This window comes from Anas acuta, chromosome 3 (genome assembly GCF_963932015.1).
Source record: "Anas acuta chromosome 3, bAnaAcu1.1, whole genome shotgun sequence".
Lineage (NCBI taxonomy): Eukaryota > Metazoa > Chordata > Aves > Anseriformes > Anatidae > Anas > Anas acuta.
In genome coordinates this window covers 45951292-45969790 of record NC_088981.1, presented here as the reverse complement: position 1 = coordinate 45969790, position 18499 = coordinate 45951292, and the positions used below count along the sequence as shown (strand labels likewise).

The 18499-nt window shown below is 38.6% G+C and overlaps 2 protein-coding genes across 6 annotated transcripts in view; both read right to left on the bottom strand.

Annotated features, from left to right (window-relative positions):
• The window catches only part of C3H6orf118 (chromosome 3 C6orf118 homolog), a 33168-nt gene extending 19510 nt beyond the window's left edge, over positions 1 to 13658 (bottom strand). The window contains exons 1-2 of one of the 2 annotated variants that reach the window (XM_068676945.1): positions 11879 to 13658; positions 10362 to 10471 (exon numbers count right to left, since the gene is read on the bottom strand). In XM_068676945.1, the coding sequence (XP_068533046.1) occupies positions 10362 to 10471; positions 11879 to 11892 (124 nt within the window). In that variant the 5' untranslated portion in view covers positions 11893 to 13658. The remainder of the gene's footprint in view (positions 1 to 10361; positions 10472 to 11878) is intronic. The other variant, XM_068676946.1, reaches the window with a different exon arrangement.
• Positions 13659 to 13799: 141 nt separating this feature from the next.
• Positions 13800 to 18499, bottom strand: part of PDE10A (phosphodiesterase 10A) — a 366309-nt gene continuing 361609 nt past the window's right edge. For all 4 annotated transcript variants that reach the window (XM_068676942.1, XM_068676940.1, XM_068676941.1 and 1 more), the window contains one exon: positions 13800 to 18495. In XM_068676942.1, the coding sequence (XP_068533043.1) occupies positions 18378 to 18495 (118 nt within the window). In that variant the 3' untranslated portion in view covers positions 13800 to 18377. The remainder of the gene's footprint in view (positions 18496 to 18499) is intronic.

Sequence of the window (18499 nt, the reverse complement as noted above, 5' to 3'; positions counted from 1 at the left end):
TCATTTTAAATCTTTGTTCATCGTCAGATTATATTTTGCTACATGCTAATCTTGTCCCAGTTTCTGTATTGCTAATAGTTCTCTCCCATCATCTACTCCTTAATGTCTTTTATAGAGAGAAATATTATGGCTCCTCTCAGCCTTCATTTTACCTAATAAAAGAAAATAAGCTTGATATATATATATATATATATATATATTTATCTATAAAGTCAGTTTTGTGAGGTAGTCTCACAATTCTTCTAGTTATTTCAGTAATGATGGCATGTTCACATGAGATCGCTGTTACAAACTGCAAACTTTTTTGAAACTCAATTATTATTGTACTCTGGCACAAAGTAACCTAATAAATGAGTCACTGTTGTGCTCTAAAATGTTGAGTAGTATTTAGCCTTATGTACACAGATACCCTGCTCCTGCAGGACCTTGTATCCCTAGGGGATGAGGCAGTGATGCCCACAAAAGCAGAATTAGGAAGACAAGAAGTTTGTGAGATATTTTAAAGGGGAAGAAGTTTGGAGGAAAACAATGCAACTCCTTTCAGTGCTGCATAGAGACTGAGTATCAGGAGGCAACCAAGGAGCCTATGGGTGCTTAGGACAGCTCTCCATATCAGTACAAGATCTTCAAATGGCCACACAGCCTGACAGATACCCACACGATACATGAAAGCATCTGGTACCTGCAGGAGGCCATGCTAGAAGGGCAGGGGCATGGCCTGACCTCAACATCCCACTCCCAAGATCCACTGGCCACCCATGAGAAAGTCAACGAGAAACACAACAGTGCATTTGCATTGTCAGCATGTGCCAGGATGACTGGAATTTTGCTGTCAGTGCTAGCAACAATAAGGCCAGCTACAATGAGCTAATATTTCCAAGTAGCTCTTCTTTTTGTCTCCCTGTTCTGGTTTCAGTTAGGACAGAGTTAGTTTTCTTCCTAGTAGCTGGTAGAGTGTTATGTTTTGGCTTAGGATGAGAAGAGTGCTGATAACAGGCTGATGTTTTAATTGTTGCAGAGCAGTGCTTACACCAAGCCAAGGACATTTCAGCTTCTCACTCTGTCCTGCCAACGGGCAGGCTGGGGGTGCAACAAGAGCTGGAAGGGGACAGACACAGAACAGCTGACCCAAACTAGCCAAAGGGGTATTCCATACCATCTGACATAGGGATCCATAGGGATGGCTAGCCGGGGTGGGGAGCCGGCTGCTTGGGGTTAGGCTGGGCATCGGTCAGCAGGTGGTGAGCAATTGCATTGTGCATCACTTGTTTCATACACATTATTTGTGGTGGTACTATTGTCATCATTATTGTTGTTATTATTACTTTCCTGTTTTAATAAACTGTCTTTATGTCAACCCACAGGCTTCACTTTCCCATTTCTCTTCCCCATCCCAGAGAGAGAGGGGGAAGAGTGAGTGAACGGCTGTGTGGTGTTTAGCTGCTGACTGGGTTAAACCACAACATTCCCTAGCACAGCCTGCTTCACCTTCTCAAGATGGCAATATAGTTAAAAGAGATTCCTCTTAGCCCACTCCTGCCTCCCCAGCCAAGCCAGTCTGCCTATGGCTGCTGAATTGGTGGCACAACAGGTTTTTGTTTTGTTCTGTTTTTTCCTGGCAAGCTGGTCCTGTCCAGTGCTGAACATGGAGGGCTTGGCATCAGTGCTTGTAGAAAAGGGCCTTCAAGCCAGTGAGACAACACTGCCAATACAGTGACACCTCCAGACAGCCATCCTGAAATAGGAGGACACCTCTCCTCATGGAGGGACACAGACCCTGCAGAGAAACATACAGAAGCACCACCTCTACATTTATACCAGTACTAGACACCATGATTAAAATGCATTAACACTAATGGGTAAAGCAAAGAAACATGTCCACTCTATGCAGTAGGGAAGGGAGACAAGGGGCCAAAAATGCCCAAGTAAGCTTTTTCCTTCACTCATCACTGAAAAAGAGGAACAGGTGGCTAGTACAGGTAACACAGCGAGAGAAGGGTAAATAAACGTTATAAAAGTTATAGCCTGAATAGATGGATTAGACAATACTTAGAGTAATGTGTTGCTGATTTGGCTGAACCTGATGAACATCTGTCTAGCATATGAGAAAAACTGCCTGAAACAGTCTCAGATGCATTAGCAGTTACTTTTGAGAAGACAGCTGGAGACAGATGACCCACCAATGTTGGGAAAAGCTTCAGCACAGGGTCTATCTTTAAAAAAAAAAAAATAAGTGGGGAAGAGAGAGAAGAGAGGAGTAAAAGCTCAGCAACTTTACCTTCAACTTCCCAAAAGAAAAAAGTATCCTGGAAAAATAAAATTGCTTTAAGAACCTAAACAACTAATGATGAGCTGAATAACAGCAGCATGTTATTAGTGTTTTATATTAAGGGTGTTAGTGCAGGGGAAAAACAGTAGTAGCTGCATATTTTGACTTTACTTAGGCTTTTAGTATTGCCTTTTATAGCATTCTCCTAAGTGAGAAAAAATAATAATCTAGAAGTAGGTAGGCTAGCCTGGGTACAATAAACAAATAAATAAATAGAATAAACAAACAAACAAAAAAAGTAAAATTATATTCAAAGAGGAATTTAAAAGTTTCTTTATCCAAATGAAGGAGGTACCAAGCAGTATTCTATGAAGATTAGCCTGGAATCTGGACCTGATTTTCCCAGCATTTTTATTTATATTGTGGATGATGGAATACACATTATGCTTGTTAAATTTACAGATGATATGAAATGGAGAGGGATGCAGATAGTCTCAGAGACAGAGGTTGGAACTGAAAATGCTTTTGATAAATTAGAGACATTCTGAGAACAGCTGCATGAACTTCAATATGTGCAGAAACTATCAGCTGCCCAGCAGCCAGCAACAGCTGGTTCAGTAGAAAATTATTTAGAAAATATCTTGGGAATATTGTGAATGATAAGGTCAACACCACTCAACAGTGTCAGTGTGGTGAGCAAGACAAATGCCATTCTGGGATGTACAGAGCACTATTGAAGATGAAATACTCCTGTCAATGCTAGCAGCACAGAAGAGGCTTCAGCCAAATGTTGTGCCCAGTTTCAGCCACTGCTCTTTGGGAAAGATTTAGGACAACTGGAGGACTCCAGACAAGAGTGAGTTGAAACCACGGCTGAGAAGAAAAATTATATAGGTGGAGGAATTTAATTTAGCCTGAAGAAGAGACTGAATAAAGGGAGAAAGAGCAAAAACCATGCATGGCTGCCCTTGCTACCCAGGAAAACAGACCTAGGAACTCACATACACAATCAGAAAGTCAAATCCTGACCCATCAGCTGAGATAACATTTTAACCACCAGGATTCCCTCACTATTAAACAATATTAGAAGCCCATATTTATTTATCTGCAGTCAGAGCCTTGACTTACATAACAAGGAGTAATATATTTATATGTGATAGGCTCACTGGAAGAGGGTACACTGGGGAGAATTAGAAGACTATAGATACGCATAGGTTTCAAGTAGCACAGAATAAAAGCTGTTGACTGACATTTACTAAGGCAGTCATTCCTTCATTCCTTATCATTCCTTCAGCAACAGGGACGCAGGGAGTGAGGAGTGGGGGGAAATAAGTTAATTTTCCCTTCTTGCCATTCCAGTCATTTTTTATTTTCTTATTTTTAATTCTTCTGATTTGAGAACCATTTAATTGTTACTGTGATTGATTTGTGTTGCAGGGATGAAAATGAACATGATAATAAGATTGTGATTTTTTCATAAAAATATGTGAGAGATAAAAGAGCATATTGCAGTATGTTGAGTGGAGGAGAGGCAGTGGCAGCTGCTACTGAGAAGGAACTGTCTAACTGATTATATTTGCTCCTCTTTTCTTTCTTTAAGCACACACACAAACCTCTTGTGAAAGTTACTTTATTTATTCTAGAAATGTAACAGTATGCTGGCTAGGTGTAGGGCAGATAAGAAGACTACTTTTGTTTGCCCATTGAGAGTAGAGCCTGAGATTACCCTGAAGAGACATCTAGAGTTGGAGTGGAATAAGCTCATACTCAGATGTTGTCCCTTAATTTCCTCTCTGGGCAGACCACAGTAGTCTCAAAACCTCAATGGAGGAGCAGCCTTGAGTTCAGCCCTCTTATAAGCTCAGGCTTTAAGTTCTAAATGGATGGGAGATGAGGTAAAGTAAGGCATGAAGCAAAAAAAAAAAAAAAAAAAAAAAAAAAGTAGTTTGTAATAAAAGAGTTTTCAGGGCATGTATTTCCTGGTAGGGGACAGGTCTGCATCCTATTACCATCATTTCTCGTGGTAAGTGGGAGAACAGTATGACTAGTGGCGTACAAGTGTCCGAAGGCACTGAGCAACAGGGTGGGCAGCACAAGACCTTCCTTCTCTGTCTAAGAGTATCTACTGCAGGTAAGTGTAGCCTGCTTCTAAAAACCCATCCCACCATGCCCATTCAGTTTATAGTAAAAGAAAATACTGCCTTGAGGGGGAACAAGGTCTTTAAACATGTTTACATAGCATAAACACAGGAACAAGAGGCTGGGGAACCGCATGCTTAAGAAAAATTGGGGGTTGAAAAAAAAAGTCATAGACCTTGACAACAGGACTGGAGGAATGAGCCAACAGAAACCTCTTGAAAGTCAACCAGAAAAAATGTAATGCCTATAATCGAGGATGGCCTAACCTTACATAGCAGTACAGGCTTGGGTTGGACTGGATAGATAGCAGCTTTGCAGAAGAGTACCTGTGGTTCCTTATGGTCAAGGTGCACAAGCCCAGCAGTGTGCCTTGAAATTAAGAAAGCAAATACATAGATAGCAGACATATGAAAGTGCTTGTTCTCTACTCCACACCAGCACACTGTGTCCAGTCTTAGGTACTATAGTGCAAGAATGACATTGACAAACTAGAGAGACTAGCAGAGGAGTATTGAGATTGCCAAGAGATTGGAGCACCCCAGAAGGACCGCATTTTGCATAGACCAGAGATCAGACTTGTAAGAGGAGGCAGAAAATAAATAAATAAATACATAAATAAAAAATGCTGTTGCCCACTACCTCAGGTGGTAGAGAAGCAAGAACCTCCTCTCCGAGGTGCACAGTGAAAGGTCAAGGAGACACAGCTACACGATGCAGCAAGGGAGAAATTGGTTGGACATAAGAAAATAAAATTCTTCACATCAAGAATGGTTTGGCACTGGACCGTGTGTTAAGAGAGGCAGTGAAATCTCCATCCCTGGAAGTACTCACAGTTTCATAGGGTAAGATCCTGAGCATCTGATCAAAATTTGTTAGCCCAGTTTGGCAGAAGGATTGGACCGGGTGACTGCCAGAGATCCCTTCCAACCCAACTTTTTCTGTTTTCAGGAATATTTTCAAACTTGCAAAATGAAACAATAGAAATAAAATAAGGAAATACCTTAATATGCCTTCCCTCATCCTCTGCCTTGTGCGTTCAAGTTGTGCACTGCAGGTGGCAGAGAAGCAATAGGAAAGAAGTGTTATTGTAGACACAGTGCCTGAAGGATGTAAGCAAGGGAAGGTCTGTAGGAAGAGGTAATCTCTTTTATTAGACCAACTGATAAAGTTAGAAAAACTTGGAGATTTCAGGCACGCAAACATTTCTTCAGACCTAAAATAGAACCTGTCCACTTCAGTGCTAAACACAGGTTGAAAACAGCCTGAATTTAGCTGGCTATATTTATAGCTATATATATAGACCATCTGAGGGGGGAAAAGAAAGGTAATTGACACTTGCAGAGTGGAAGAGATGTTAACTACATTTTCACCTCTCTTCTCAATACCTCCTGAGGGAGGCAGAGGGATATTTTTTGCCTGCAGAACATGAGGGTGGAAAAGAGTTTTGAAGCACAGTAAAACACTTCAGTATAGTTGATCATGGCTTCCTAGACATGGGGAAATTCAGGCTGCCTGTAGTGAAACACATACATGCACTGGATCCTGGTGTGATGTTTCTGATAAGGTCACTGAAGGCAGTAGCCCTGTGGTGGCATGGACCACACCAGTGATGTTTGGCTTTTCCCACTGCATAGGAATCCCCTGAGCTGGCCATCAGGCTGGGTGAAATGGCTTCCTCACCTTACACCAAGCATCCAAGCTGGCACTTCAACAACCACCAGCTTCCTCCAGTCCATCAGGGCCCAGCCATCACCACGGACACCAGCCAGACACCCTGCCGACCCCAGGTCCCCGCCCAGCAACACAGACCTGTGCCTCACCCTGCCTCAGTAGCATTTCAGTCTGGGCCATGAGGATTAATCTGGGACCAGCCCTGTGTGGGGCTTCCCCACCATGGCCCTGGCAAAGTCCCCTATCCCCTCCCAGATCTACTGTGGGTGCCCTCTGTCCCCATGCACACACTATCCTTCTCCTCACACCATCTCCTCCCCTCTCCTCCCCTCCCCAGCAGGTCCTCCCACACTCCGCAGATGTAGGTCCACTCTGACCCCCCAGGCACTTCTTGTACTAATTACCACTGCCTCTTGTGCTAATTACTGGTTTATTCGGTTTTGTCCAGGAGCAGACCAGCTGACATTATTGCAAACCTCTGCAGACAATCATGCTTCCCTGGTCTAAAAGAACAAGTTACCAAAGAAAAGAGAGGAACGAGAGAGGAACAAGTCTGCTGTCCTTAAATGCTGGTAATACATTTGCTATTTTCCAGTTGGATGACAACATTTGTGTGATACCTTTTTTTTTTTTAAAAAAAAAAAAAGCTCCTGCGATTGTAACCCTGCACGCCTGCCCTCCCCACACTCTCACACCATGAAGTTTCAGCTGCTCCCTTGCACATGAACAAACAGCAGTGCTTCCCATTCAGACAGGCTGACTCCTTTCCTCTTCGCTTGTGCTCTGCCCCTTCTCCCCTTTCTCTCATTTGTCTCCATTCACTTCCTCATTTAAAGAAATCAAAAAGGTTGTGACAAAGCAGGCCCAATGCAACACTGCTGAGCAATGGGGCTGCAGTGAGTCTGAGGCACCCAGCACCCATTCATGTCTTCTGGGCACTGACCTGCTGCTTGCTGGCACCAATTTCTAGCACAATGGTGAGACTGGAATCTAACAAGCAAAGGGAGCTGAAGCACCAAGACCTTATATCTAATCATGTGGTAACTTTTTCCCTGTCACACTGTCTGACCTCCAAAAAAAATCTGTTCTTGTCTGAGGGGGCGCCTTTAGTTCACTGAGCACCAAAACTTTTCATTATATATCAAAAGTATTTTAACCTTCAAGGAAAGAGGACTTCCTACTTTGCTTTGCTGACAGCATTCAGGGACTGAAGTCTTTTACCCCAGGACTGAGCTGAGGTTTATAACCTGTTAATAGCTGCATTCCCATATCCTTCCACAGAGAGGCCAGTATCTAGTGAGAGACCTGGATGCAGAATGAAGTCAAGTCACAGGCTTCTCCAGGAACTTGAAGTGACATGAGGTAGATGGTGTACTAGAAGGACCCATCACATGGGATGTGGGCTGCAGCTGAGTCTGTACACCGGAAAATGGCTTGTGGGAGAGGGTGAAGGGAAAAAAAAAAAAAAAAAAAGTGGTAGTCTTAAAAAACATGACATCTAGCAAAACCACAGCCAAAGCGGAACCTCCTTAAGTGTCAGTGAGACCAGAATCTGAACCTGCACAAGGTCATCAAATCAAAATGCAGGCAAGTTGATGACATAGGAAGAATACAAGGGAAATAAGGGGGAACCTAGATTATCCCTGACAGAAAACAGCAGGCACATTTCTTTAAGACCATATACAATGCCTCATCATCTTGTGATGGCCATTCGGTTACATGCTCTTTAACTTGAAAATCACGTGCTTTGTTCCCAGTGCAAGAAGAAAGGAAGAAAATAAATAAATACCACCAATGCCTGTACATTAATCCCACAAGCATACTTAGTGAAATCCACTTCTCCAGAACCTCAAGCAGTATCAGACTGTGTGTTCGATTTCTGGCAAACTAGGTGACAAGCACTTTGGTGATTATCAAGCACAGCACCAGTCATCACATCTGCCTGACTCAGAAAGCTGTTCTTCAGTCAGTATTCATTCTGTAGGCCTGCACACAGCAGCCTGAGTTTCTCCTTACAAAAGCTCTCTGGTTTATGCTCAGGAGACACAAATGAGTTGGATCCAGCTATAGTTTATAATATACGTGAAACCTCCCATCTGCACAAGGCAGCGATCACTCCCAGCCAGCATTCCTATGTATGGTGACCACAAATCTGGCTAAGTCAATACTTCTTTATTACTAGTGAAACATGTAGGCGCCAAGCTGCAAAAATCTCTCTTACCCCTGAGCTATTGCTCCTGCTCCTCAAGCCATGTTTGCATAAATGGAAAAGCTGCAGCATTCCTTCCATTACTGTTGGTACTACAGTGGGACTTTTGTTTGCAATGAACAACAGAAAATGCTGCCAAGAAATCAGATCTATTGCTACAAGTTTTATGGCTATTATCGTTCCCCTCAAATGCCCTGAAATGCAAATATCTTACAGTTGTCGCATACTTTGTCACAGTAATGAGTTCCATTTACTTTAATTTATATTGTTATTACATAAAAAGGCAGAATCAACCAGAGTGTAGGGGGCTGTGTGAGGAGCTGGGAGCATTTGTTCTGCAAGCTTTCACAGCGATCTGTGTAGCAGCCTACTGCAGCAGGAGCAACCCTGTACTCAGGTCCATAGGACCTGGACTGGGTAATTCAAACCTGTCTGATGTGCAGGGTAGGTTTTATACAAGAGGCAACAGAGCCCTTAAATCAGAAAGCGTTTACAGGATCTACAAACACCATCACATCAATACCACTGGGAAGGCTGGTATCAACATCAGCAGGCTCAGTTTACTAACCTAATTACTTAAAAAAAAAAAAAAAAAAAAAAAAAAAGCCCTTAAGTCAAAAATTAAAATCATTTTTAATAATGTGTTACTTAGATGTTTGTCTCCAACCCAGTTTCACGATCACACTACACACATTTCTGCCTCAGAAATATAACCTGTAGGTAATCCAAAGCACTGTTGCACTCAGTCTTGAAACCCAGATTCATCCACTAGGAAGTATTTTTTCCTGCTGTAGACAGCAGGAAAGTATTTACAAATAAAGCATCTTAAACAGGGAAAAAAAAAAAAAAAGTAAGCTCAGGCTTGTTCTGAGGTACTGCAGGCAAATTGCTTTGTTTAGATTGTGTGTTAGGAATGCCAGAAATAAAAGCTTGCTGGTGTTCATACAGCATGTAGGGTTTCAATATTTCTTTTTCTTTTACCATAGCTCTAAATTCAAAGCATAAATTATAAACCAGTCTGATATCTTAGGTGATTTTCTAGTAATATCATGCAAGACCTTGCTCTCTCCCTGGAACTTTCATTCTCCTCCCATAAGGCTGTTGAATTTATTGGCTGAATTCATCAAAACTTCATAGTGGAACAGTCTCAAATATAATGAAGTTCTATGTTTTATAAAACTGGTGCCTGTTTAGAAAGACTGTTGGGGGTCCATCCTGCAATTTTTTTTATTCTGTAGGTCATCTTCTACAGAATATAGCAGTCTGCATATCACAGCAAAGCCCTGACTTCATTACCCTCCATGGTGAAGAGGAACACTGTCCAGGTTCAAGCCCTTTAGGTAAGCTTTCACATCATCTCTGGTCTTGTAAATTTCACCATCTCGTGTTGCTGGGAGCAGAGGTAAGACCATGGACTCCTGTTCCAGTTTTCTGTGCAGGTGTATGTTCGTTTGGGTGCCTACTGTTTATTCTGATGACTGGCAGGGATTGCCTTAACAGTGGTACTTACCTCTTCCTTGACAGGGAAGGACTCTGTCCAGTCACACTGAACACCCTCTGATCCAATCAATGCAGTGAAAGGCATGCAGAGCAATTTAATGGTTAGACCACTCTAAACAGACTATGCTAAGAAGTGAGGTACAGTATCTCACAGCTGGATGCAACTACAAGAGAGAAAAGCAACTGCAGCTTCCTTAAAGTCTTCCCTACCCTGCCAACACCACATTTCCAACAAGCTGGAGACATGCTACATGCTAAGGGTTGTGGAGAAAGTTATGCCTCAATATTTCAATATTTTAAAACACTGATGTTTTTCTTGGTGTAGCCCATTTTATTTTTCCTGGTTGTGATGTTTGTTTCTGTTTGTTCCCAGTATGTTACTAGCATGTTGAGTTTACAGTATTTCCAGCTAATATAATGGCTGTTCAGGGTCTATAGAACCTTGAAAACCAACATCAAGGAAGTTTATTATCAAGTTAAGTGCAACTGTCCTCAGTGTAAAAATGTCACACATGCACATGCCCAAAATATCACTCTCTATTTAAGTTTTTCCACAAGAACCTCCCCTCTTACCTTTTATTGGCATGTAGAAATTATAGCATGTTACATTTTTCTGCTGGGCTACTTGTGTTTGAAACAGATACTGAATGCACCATAGACAAAGCGCTGGAGAATCATAAAGGCTGCGGGAGAAGCATATATCTTAAAGATTAATTAACTAAAGATTAATAAATAAGCAGTTCTTTGAGGATGGTCAAACACTGGAACAGGCTTCCTAGCAAGATGGTTTATGAACCATGTCTGTCTGTTTACAAGAGGCATATATAAATTTAAATATATATGTATATTAGGGCATAATATATATGTCCTTAATAAAATGCTTTAATTTTTGGATAGTACTGAAATGGTCAGACAGTTGAACTGTATGATCCTTGTAGGTCCCTTTACAACTGAACTATTCTACTCTACAGTTTCTAATCTTATCGTAGAATACGACACTATGCAATACTGCATATAAATTATTACTTTCAGGGCTAAAAACAGCTAGGGTTTAAGGTCTCCTTTCCACAATTCCAGCCCATTAACTCAGTATTTTTTTTTTTTTTTTTTTTACACATTTTGCAGTTTATATAAACCTTGGAGAAGTCCAGAAAAGGGCTTTGCACTTTTAATTCCCGATCATGGGGAATTTAATAAAGACCAAGAAGTAGAGAGGGTAGAAGATGATATAGAAATGGTGACCTGGTTTACTCATGGAGTCCTTAAGGTAAAATAAAAATAGAAATTGCTCCACCAGGAAAGCAAAGTTATACAACAAAACAATAGAAAGGAAAAAGGCAACAAATGAAGAAACTACCTTATCAGCAGATTCTATATAATGATTTCAAGGAGTTGATTTAGAAGCTTTCAGATAGCAAATAGGACATTAGTTTTCTGTGTGAAGCTTTCTGCACAGTCTGCAATTCAACATCACACTGAGACTGATGGTCATGGGACTTACACATCTTGTGGCATAGGACAGAAAAAGGCTTCAATTGATGCACCATCAGCTACAATGGTGACTACCTCTGAACACCGGAATGGTTTGATCAAACTCTGATCTGTTTGCATTGATGATTAACTCTAATGGCAATACAATACGCAGGAAGAAGTCATGAAAGACAGCTTTCAAAAAGAATATATTGGGGTTTTTGTTTGTTTGTTTGTTTGGTTCTATTTCACATACATTCCAACAACAACCAATGAGAAAAAGGGTATTTATTCCTTAGAAACCTTAGTTCTACCACAGGCATGATTCTAGAGTACCTAGAAGATTTACTAGTAACAAGACTTTTTTTTTTTTTTTCTGTACTCTCATCTCTATGTTTTTTAAATAGTATTTATTATGAACTTACATTGCTTCTCTAACTAGCATAAAGACAACTCTAGGAATATAAATAGCTCTACATCATATTCTTACCTGTATTCACAGGGTTTGCATTGCTGTGAAAAGTGATTAAGGCCAGCTGAATGTTAATAGACCATGTGATGAAATTTTTTCAGCCCTTTTAGTAACATTATAAATATATATATAAATAAATAATCTTTACCTGGTATAGTGCATTCTTTTCTCTTTAAAGATATCATTTGATCTGATTCATATTCTTGACTCTCAGGCTTTCCCTTTCCTTTAGAAGACTTTTCGTTTAAACAACAGATCTTATGCACATGCCAACTAGCTTCTGCCAATTTTCTCGTTAGCTCTTTCTTGACCTAGAGTGAAAACTCTTCATCTTTGTAAGCAACACCTGTAACACAGGTAGCACTTCATAGAGCACTGTAAACAAAACCATTTTCAAAACAAAATACAAAAATATTCTCCCTAACCTGAGGAAATGCTTGTAGACTGAGGAAGAAGAAATCATCCTCAGTAATTGTCTTCAGCAAAACACGTACAATGAAGTAATCTGAAACACCAGTTGATCAGGTGAAACTCATTGAAGGCATCAGCCATTACAGTTGACTCAAATGAGCACAGAATCTTACCGAGCTACTTACAATAGAGCTTGATTTAAAGTTCATTGAAACTAACAGTTCCTCCCCAGGTGTTAATAAGCTTCAGTGGATGTCCTTTTACATTTTCCAATATCTACAAGGGGATATATTCAGGTATTGTTTTAATGATTTTCTGGTGATGTTTTTCAATAACAAATGACCAAAAATATCAGGAAAAACATATAGACTGTGCAGTGACCATCAATGGCAAAGCACCATGCTCTACTACAAGAGCTGTCTGCGTGACAAGCAGAAAAGTATGAAAAGGTATGAAACTGACTGCCATCAATTTGCCATCAAATTACTTGACCAGAAAGGGATCGACTTCACCCCACAGTTCCTTGCAAACATCACAGAAACAGGTAAAAAGGACCAAATTAATAGTACTACCAGTAACATTCCTCTTGTATTACCCGTACCCCCAAAACATTTTGAAAGTTTAAACTTAAATGAATTATCCCTAACAAATGCATTAAATCTCGCTGTACTTTGTTTCATCAAAAGAGTTAGTTTCCTTGCAGCAAAGCTTTGTGGAAGTGTAAGCTGTAATAGCACAAATTCAGGAATACTTTGTAAAACATGTTTTTGACAACCATAGGCAGTAGTTAAAAAGTTGCTCTTGAAACCTTTTCTGGCCAAGTTGTGCTAGCAATGCTCCAGGTTCCTACAATGGGGAGAAAGACCGGGAAAAACCAGGAGGCTGTGCTGAGAACAAGAGCACAAAGTCAGTCTGGAGCCTCTTTCCCAAGCACAATGTCTGTTGTTGAGAATGGGAGGGTAGTGCAGACTCACGATGACACAAGACAATTTTGAGGGCTATAAATGGTGAATATCCTGTTTACTAAGCATGAACGGTGCAAGGAATCTTTGAAGCAAATCAATATGCTAAATAGATAAACACAAAAGATTTTTTGTTTTTGGTTTGCTTTTTATAAGTATCTGCCAAAGGACCGTTCGGAAATTTATTTTATGGTTCCCTGAACCTAGCTTGTATTTTCAGGGTATTGACCATTGTCAAAGCCTTATATCCTTTTGGGGTAGCAAGCATTAACATTTGGGTGCAGGATTATTTTTGTACATTCAGCATCTGAGTATCTGCATAATTCCCCAAAAGGTAATAAATTATTCTGCATTAGCTACATGCCCATTTGGCAGTGCCAAAGCAAGGATCTATGTGAAATTACATCAACAGCAAGGTAAGCTCTCTGGCAGATGGAGAGCAAATGGGAAAGTGGATCCCTTTGCTGTTTGTGACAATATAAACTCACAAGAATTGATTACATAAAAAAAAAAAAAAAAGTTTATGTTGGCAAACATAAATTATGGGACTCCATTATATTTTGATTCCATTTCTATTGTGGTTTACTCATGGTATATGAGCACATACACATGTGCACATGTGGGTGCACACACACACACACACACTTCACATTCCTCACTTCCACTCCCAATAATAGCAAAAATAAACATGAAAAATAATATTAAAAAACTCTGTATTCAGTAATATTCACACCAAAGAATATGTATAGATATATCCATTAAAATTATGAACATTTCTAAATATATTTTATGTATCATACATATATTTATATGTATAATTACATATCCACAGAAGTAGTCTTGCTGTGCTAAAGCCAGCAGTAAAAGCAAAAACAGGTTTCACAATAGGACACCCATATATGCATATGTACTGGCTGTTTGGTTTGTGAATTTATTTACAACGTAACTATATCATAATAAATGCTTACTGTTCTATTGTACAAACGTAATAGTAAAGGTTTAGGTTTGTTTTTAAATACAAAGACTGCAAATGAATACATGAAAAAAATTACACACCATGTACAGTATTTATAATTTATAAATGCAAAGTTAAGACCTCTTTAAATTATTGCACTTGCATATTTTTTGTTTTATTTTTACAAAGATAGTTTATATGTATCATATATATATATATGTGTGTAAATATATATATATATAAAACAAATCTTTCAGCTCACTAAATGTAGTAAAGTTGAATGTTACCTTGAAGTTCTTTCTTATTCACATAACAGCCCAACCTGAATTTTGAATATATATGAATCTACTCTACAAATCAGTTTGACCTACCCTAGAAAGCAGTCCATAGTTTTAGGTTGTGTTTTTTGTTGTTGTTGTTTTGTTTTGCTTTTGTTTTTTGTTTTTGTTTTGACAGAGTATACACCCGTATTACAATCGAGCACAGTTTTTGGTCAGAAAGGAAAATAAGCGTTGTAATGTGCCTTTGCTAGATTGGGATATATAACCTAAAGTTTGAACATGAACTTCCTTGTAGTAGTGTGCAGAAAGTCTCTTCTGTGTTTAGAATGAACAAATGAATTGTACCACTTCACAGAACTGTTCCTGTATCACAGTGTTCGAGGCAAATGCATTATTTCAAGAGGGTCATAATTGTTTTGAGCATCTAACAATCTCTATTTTTAACGTGAATAGTGCTATTTGCAATCCCTACGATTGGAACACTAAACGGTCTAAATGCAGTCACAGCAAACTGATCACACTGTTTAAACACATGAAAGAAGTCTGTGCCACACAAAAGGATGAATTCCACACTGCATGTCTCCTCCAATGTAAATATATTTTAGCATATACTCCTACTAAGAACACTATTGCATTTCTCTAACGGAATAACTTACTAAAAATATAGCACTTATTTAAATAAAGTATTGCCATGAGCTGAACCATTACAGCAAGATGCTGTACTATATTTCAAAATTCATAGATTAATTATAACAATGGAATTTCTGACATTGCTGTAATAAAATATGCAACATATCAGATGAATATCATGCTGCGTGAACTATTTTTCTCACTTAGTGCGTATCTTTTAGGCATAATTTCACAATATATTAGAAATACTCAGATATGGCTTCAGGTAGTCCTTTTACTTCTCCTGGGCTTAGAAGCAAAAATCCATTGAAATCACTAACAAAAATAATGCTGTTCTGGGAATACAAATTCTAACACTTCTAGGAAAAAATGTTTTTTTTTTTTTTTTTTTTTTTTTTTTTTTTTTTTTTTATATATATGTTCTTATTGATCTTGTACATCAGGTTTTAGCAGGATAAAAATGGCTTTTGGCAGTTTAACTTAATGAGCAGATTTGTGAGTTCAAGTCCACACTTTTGAACAATTAAATCTCAATATGTACTTGAGTTGTGAAATTCAAATGCAACTCCAAAGTTTCAATTTTTGGTGGGTTTGACTTTGGGGGTACTGATTTTACTTTTTGTTTGTTTGTTTGTTTTCTACAGAAAGTTACATCTGAATCTGTACTCTTTAAATGCTGAGACTAAATTTGCTTAGAAAATGTAGCGCACTATTGCTAATTTTATTATAGCTACAGACAAAAAGTAATGTTTTGTCATGATTTTTTCTCCTTTCATAGACCAATCCACAACCACCGTAACTGAAGTTTTTAGTTTTAGTGGATCTTATACTATAATAAACATGTATTTTAAATGTTTCAGGTAGTTCCACATTAGAAAAAAAAACAAACAAACCCATCTGATTGACTTGGGACATTAATAGAACAACTTACGTTCAATTCGATGAATTTGTTAGGGAAGTATGTTCCGTGTCAGTACTTGTAAACTTCAAAACAAGACATACCATGTGATATGTCAAATATTCTGAATAGTAAGTAACAGAACTAGCCAAGTTGTCTTTACCAGCAATGACTAGAAGACAAATTATAACTTTGCTTAACACAGACAGTGTGATAAGGAATATTTTTGCAAAGCTTGTTATATCATCATTCTAATAAGAACAGCAAATATACTTAACCCATGAAGGAAAAATGTTCAGTTCAGTTGGTGGCATATCTGAATTTCAGAGAACATTTTTGTGGTCACCATAGATTTAGATAAATTTCCATGTGAATTAAGAATGATTGATTGTGTATCAAGTACTCAGCAGATGAAAAGTCTGCAACTGCATGATTTCATTAAAGCAGAACTACTAAGTAATAAAGCAGAAGACAGCATGAGATACTATTCATTCTACTTTGGTGTTTCCTGTTTTATTTTTTATTTTTTTAATCCAAAATGATTAAATAATTTACTGTGGTTAGAAATGAATTTCTGCACTTAGAATTAGCAAAGCACCTGAAAAGAATTATGGGGCTTTCTGCTAGGTAACCTGTATTATACAAATAAGATAATTTCAAATTGAATTCTCGACCTCTGGGATATCTATGTATAGCAAAGGCTTAGGTGCATTTATACATTATGTGATTATGCATCACATACTGTACACATGTACACATACTGGTATGTGCTCGACCATAACAGAAGGCAAAACTCAAGAGTAATTTAAATGTCATTTAAATAAAACACAGAAGATGACATGCTTATTAGAGCAATATTAGAGCAACAGGTGTGAGAAAGAAAAAAAGAACCTGCATCCTGTCTTTAAGTTGCTACTGTTATTAGTTGCAGTTACACAAATGGCCATGTTATCATAGAACCACTACAACAATGTATTATCTGTGAAAAAGCATATAATGCAGTATAGGCTGTATGTGAAAGGTTTACAAAGACTGTGAAAGGTATACAAAGACTGTGTTTTCACTTACTGTGTGGATCAATATGAAGAGTTTTTTCTCATTATTTTTAAGAGAAAGATGAAGGCAAATTAAGAGTTCTTGAAACATATTTTGTAAAATTGCACTAAATTCAAAAGAGTGGCATCAAATGTAAGGTCTTAAAGTCTGTGCGTAAGTTTGTAAGGCTGAAGCCTAACTGAAGCACAGAACTGTAAACACAATATTTTAGAGTACTTTTCTTCTGTCAGCTATTCTTTCTTTGAGAAAGGCAGTACTAAGTCTGGAAATTTTGCTGAACTAAGGAAAAAAGCAAACAAAAAGGGAGAAGTTTCCTAATTTCACTATCTTGGGATGGGGATAAAGAGTAGAAGAAGACATGCAGTGTTACTGTGCAACACAAAAGCTAGTCTATACAAAAACATTTTTGATTTATTGTGATGGTACCACAATTTCTTTTATGAGACCTGACTTTTCTGACAGGGCTTTTGTTCCCAGCAGATAGCATACTTCAGGTATGTCTCTAATACCTTTTAGAATACAACTCAGCAGGTAGAAGTAAACATGATGACTTTAGGTATTTGTGAGCTAGGCAAGGAAATCTTTGCTGTCACATTTAAATTTTAATCTGATGCTTCTGTCACTATGGATACAAAAACTCCAACCTGAAACTATGCCTACATCTCTCCTTATTGGAGATAAACATCCAGCACTTCCAGTGTTTAGAGGGAGGAGTTGTCTAGCTTGATAAATCATTCTGAAGAACAAAGCATCATCACTAGCTCTTTCAACATTTGCCTTGTGAGTGACAGACAGTTTGCATCATGATGCTTAATGAAGTACTGTAAACCTTTAACCTGAATGTTGGTTTTCTTTTGTTTGCAGCAAGAGAATTCACCGTAACCTAAGCATGAATTATAGTCTCCAAGGATTCTGCTGGAGTTCAAACTGATTACAAGTAGATCACACATAAACATTCACAATAGCAATGGATATATTGTTCTATTTATAGCCAAGAACTCCCAAGTGACACTGGTGTTAAAGCCAGCCACAGTACAGTATAATAAAAGTACCATTGAAACCCTTACTAGAAAGATACAATTTAGAAGTACCCCCTAAGATTTTTTTTTCCCCATCAGTTTTAAATTAAGGCCTCAGCAATGTAGCCCATGAGATAAGGCCAGTCTTTTATATTCACAAGTCTTAAGTTTTCTTTTGATAGCTGATTCCAAAAAATCTGGGTTGTCATTTTCCCTCTGTTCACATTGTGTCACTGGTGTAGGTCAGGAGATTGGCTGCCAGGGTTGTTTAACTGAGGCAACTCCATGGGTGTTACCTTCATTGGCAGATCTGCTTCTTAGTTAGCATTTTGTAGCTTTTCTTTTTCCTTTGTCAAATAAAAACAAAGCAAACAAAAAACAACCCCCAAAGCAAGAAGGGATACTTTTAGGGTTAAAGCAATCTGTTGCTGCTGTTCAGTCATCAATCTTCACAGGAAGCGAATCTGAAGTCCCAGGAGTGATGGACTGGGAGGGAATCCATATAGAGGCTTCCTCACCTCTTGTTACTTTTTCCCATTGGTTGAGATTGTCCCTGG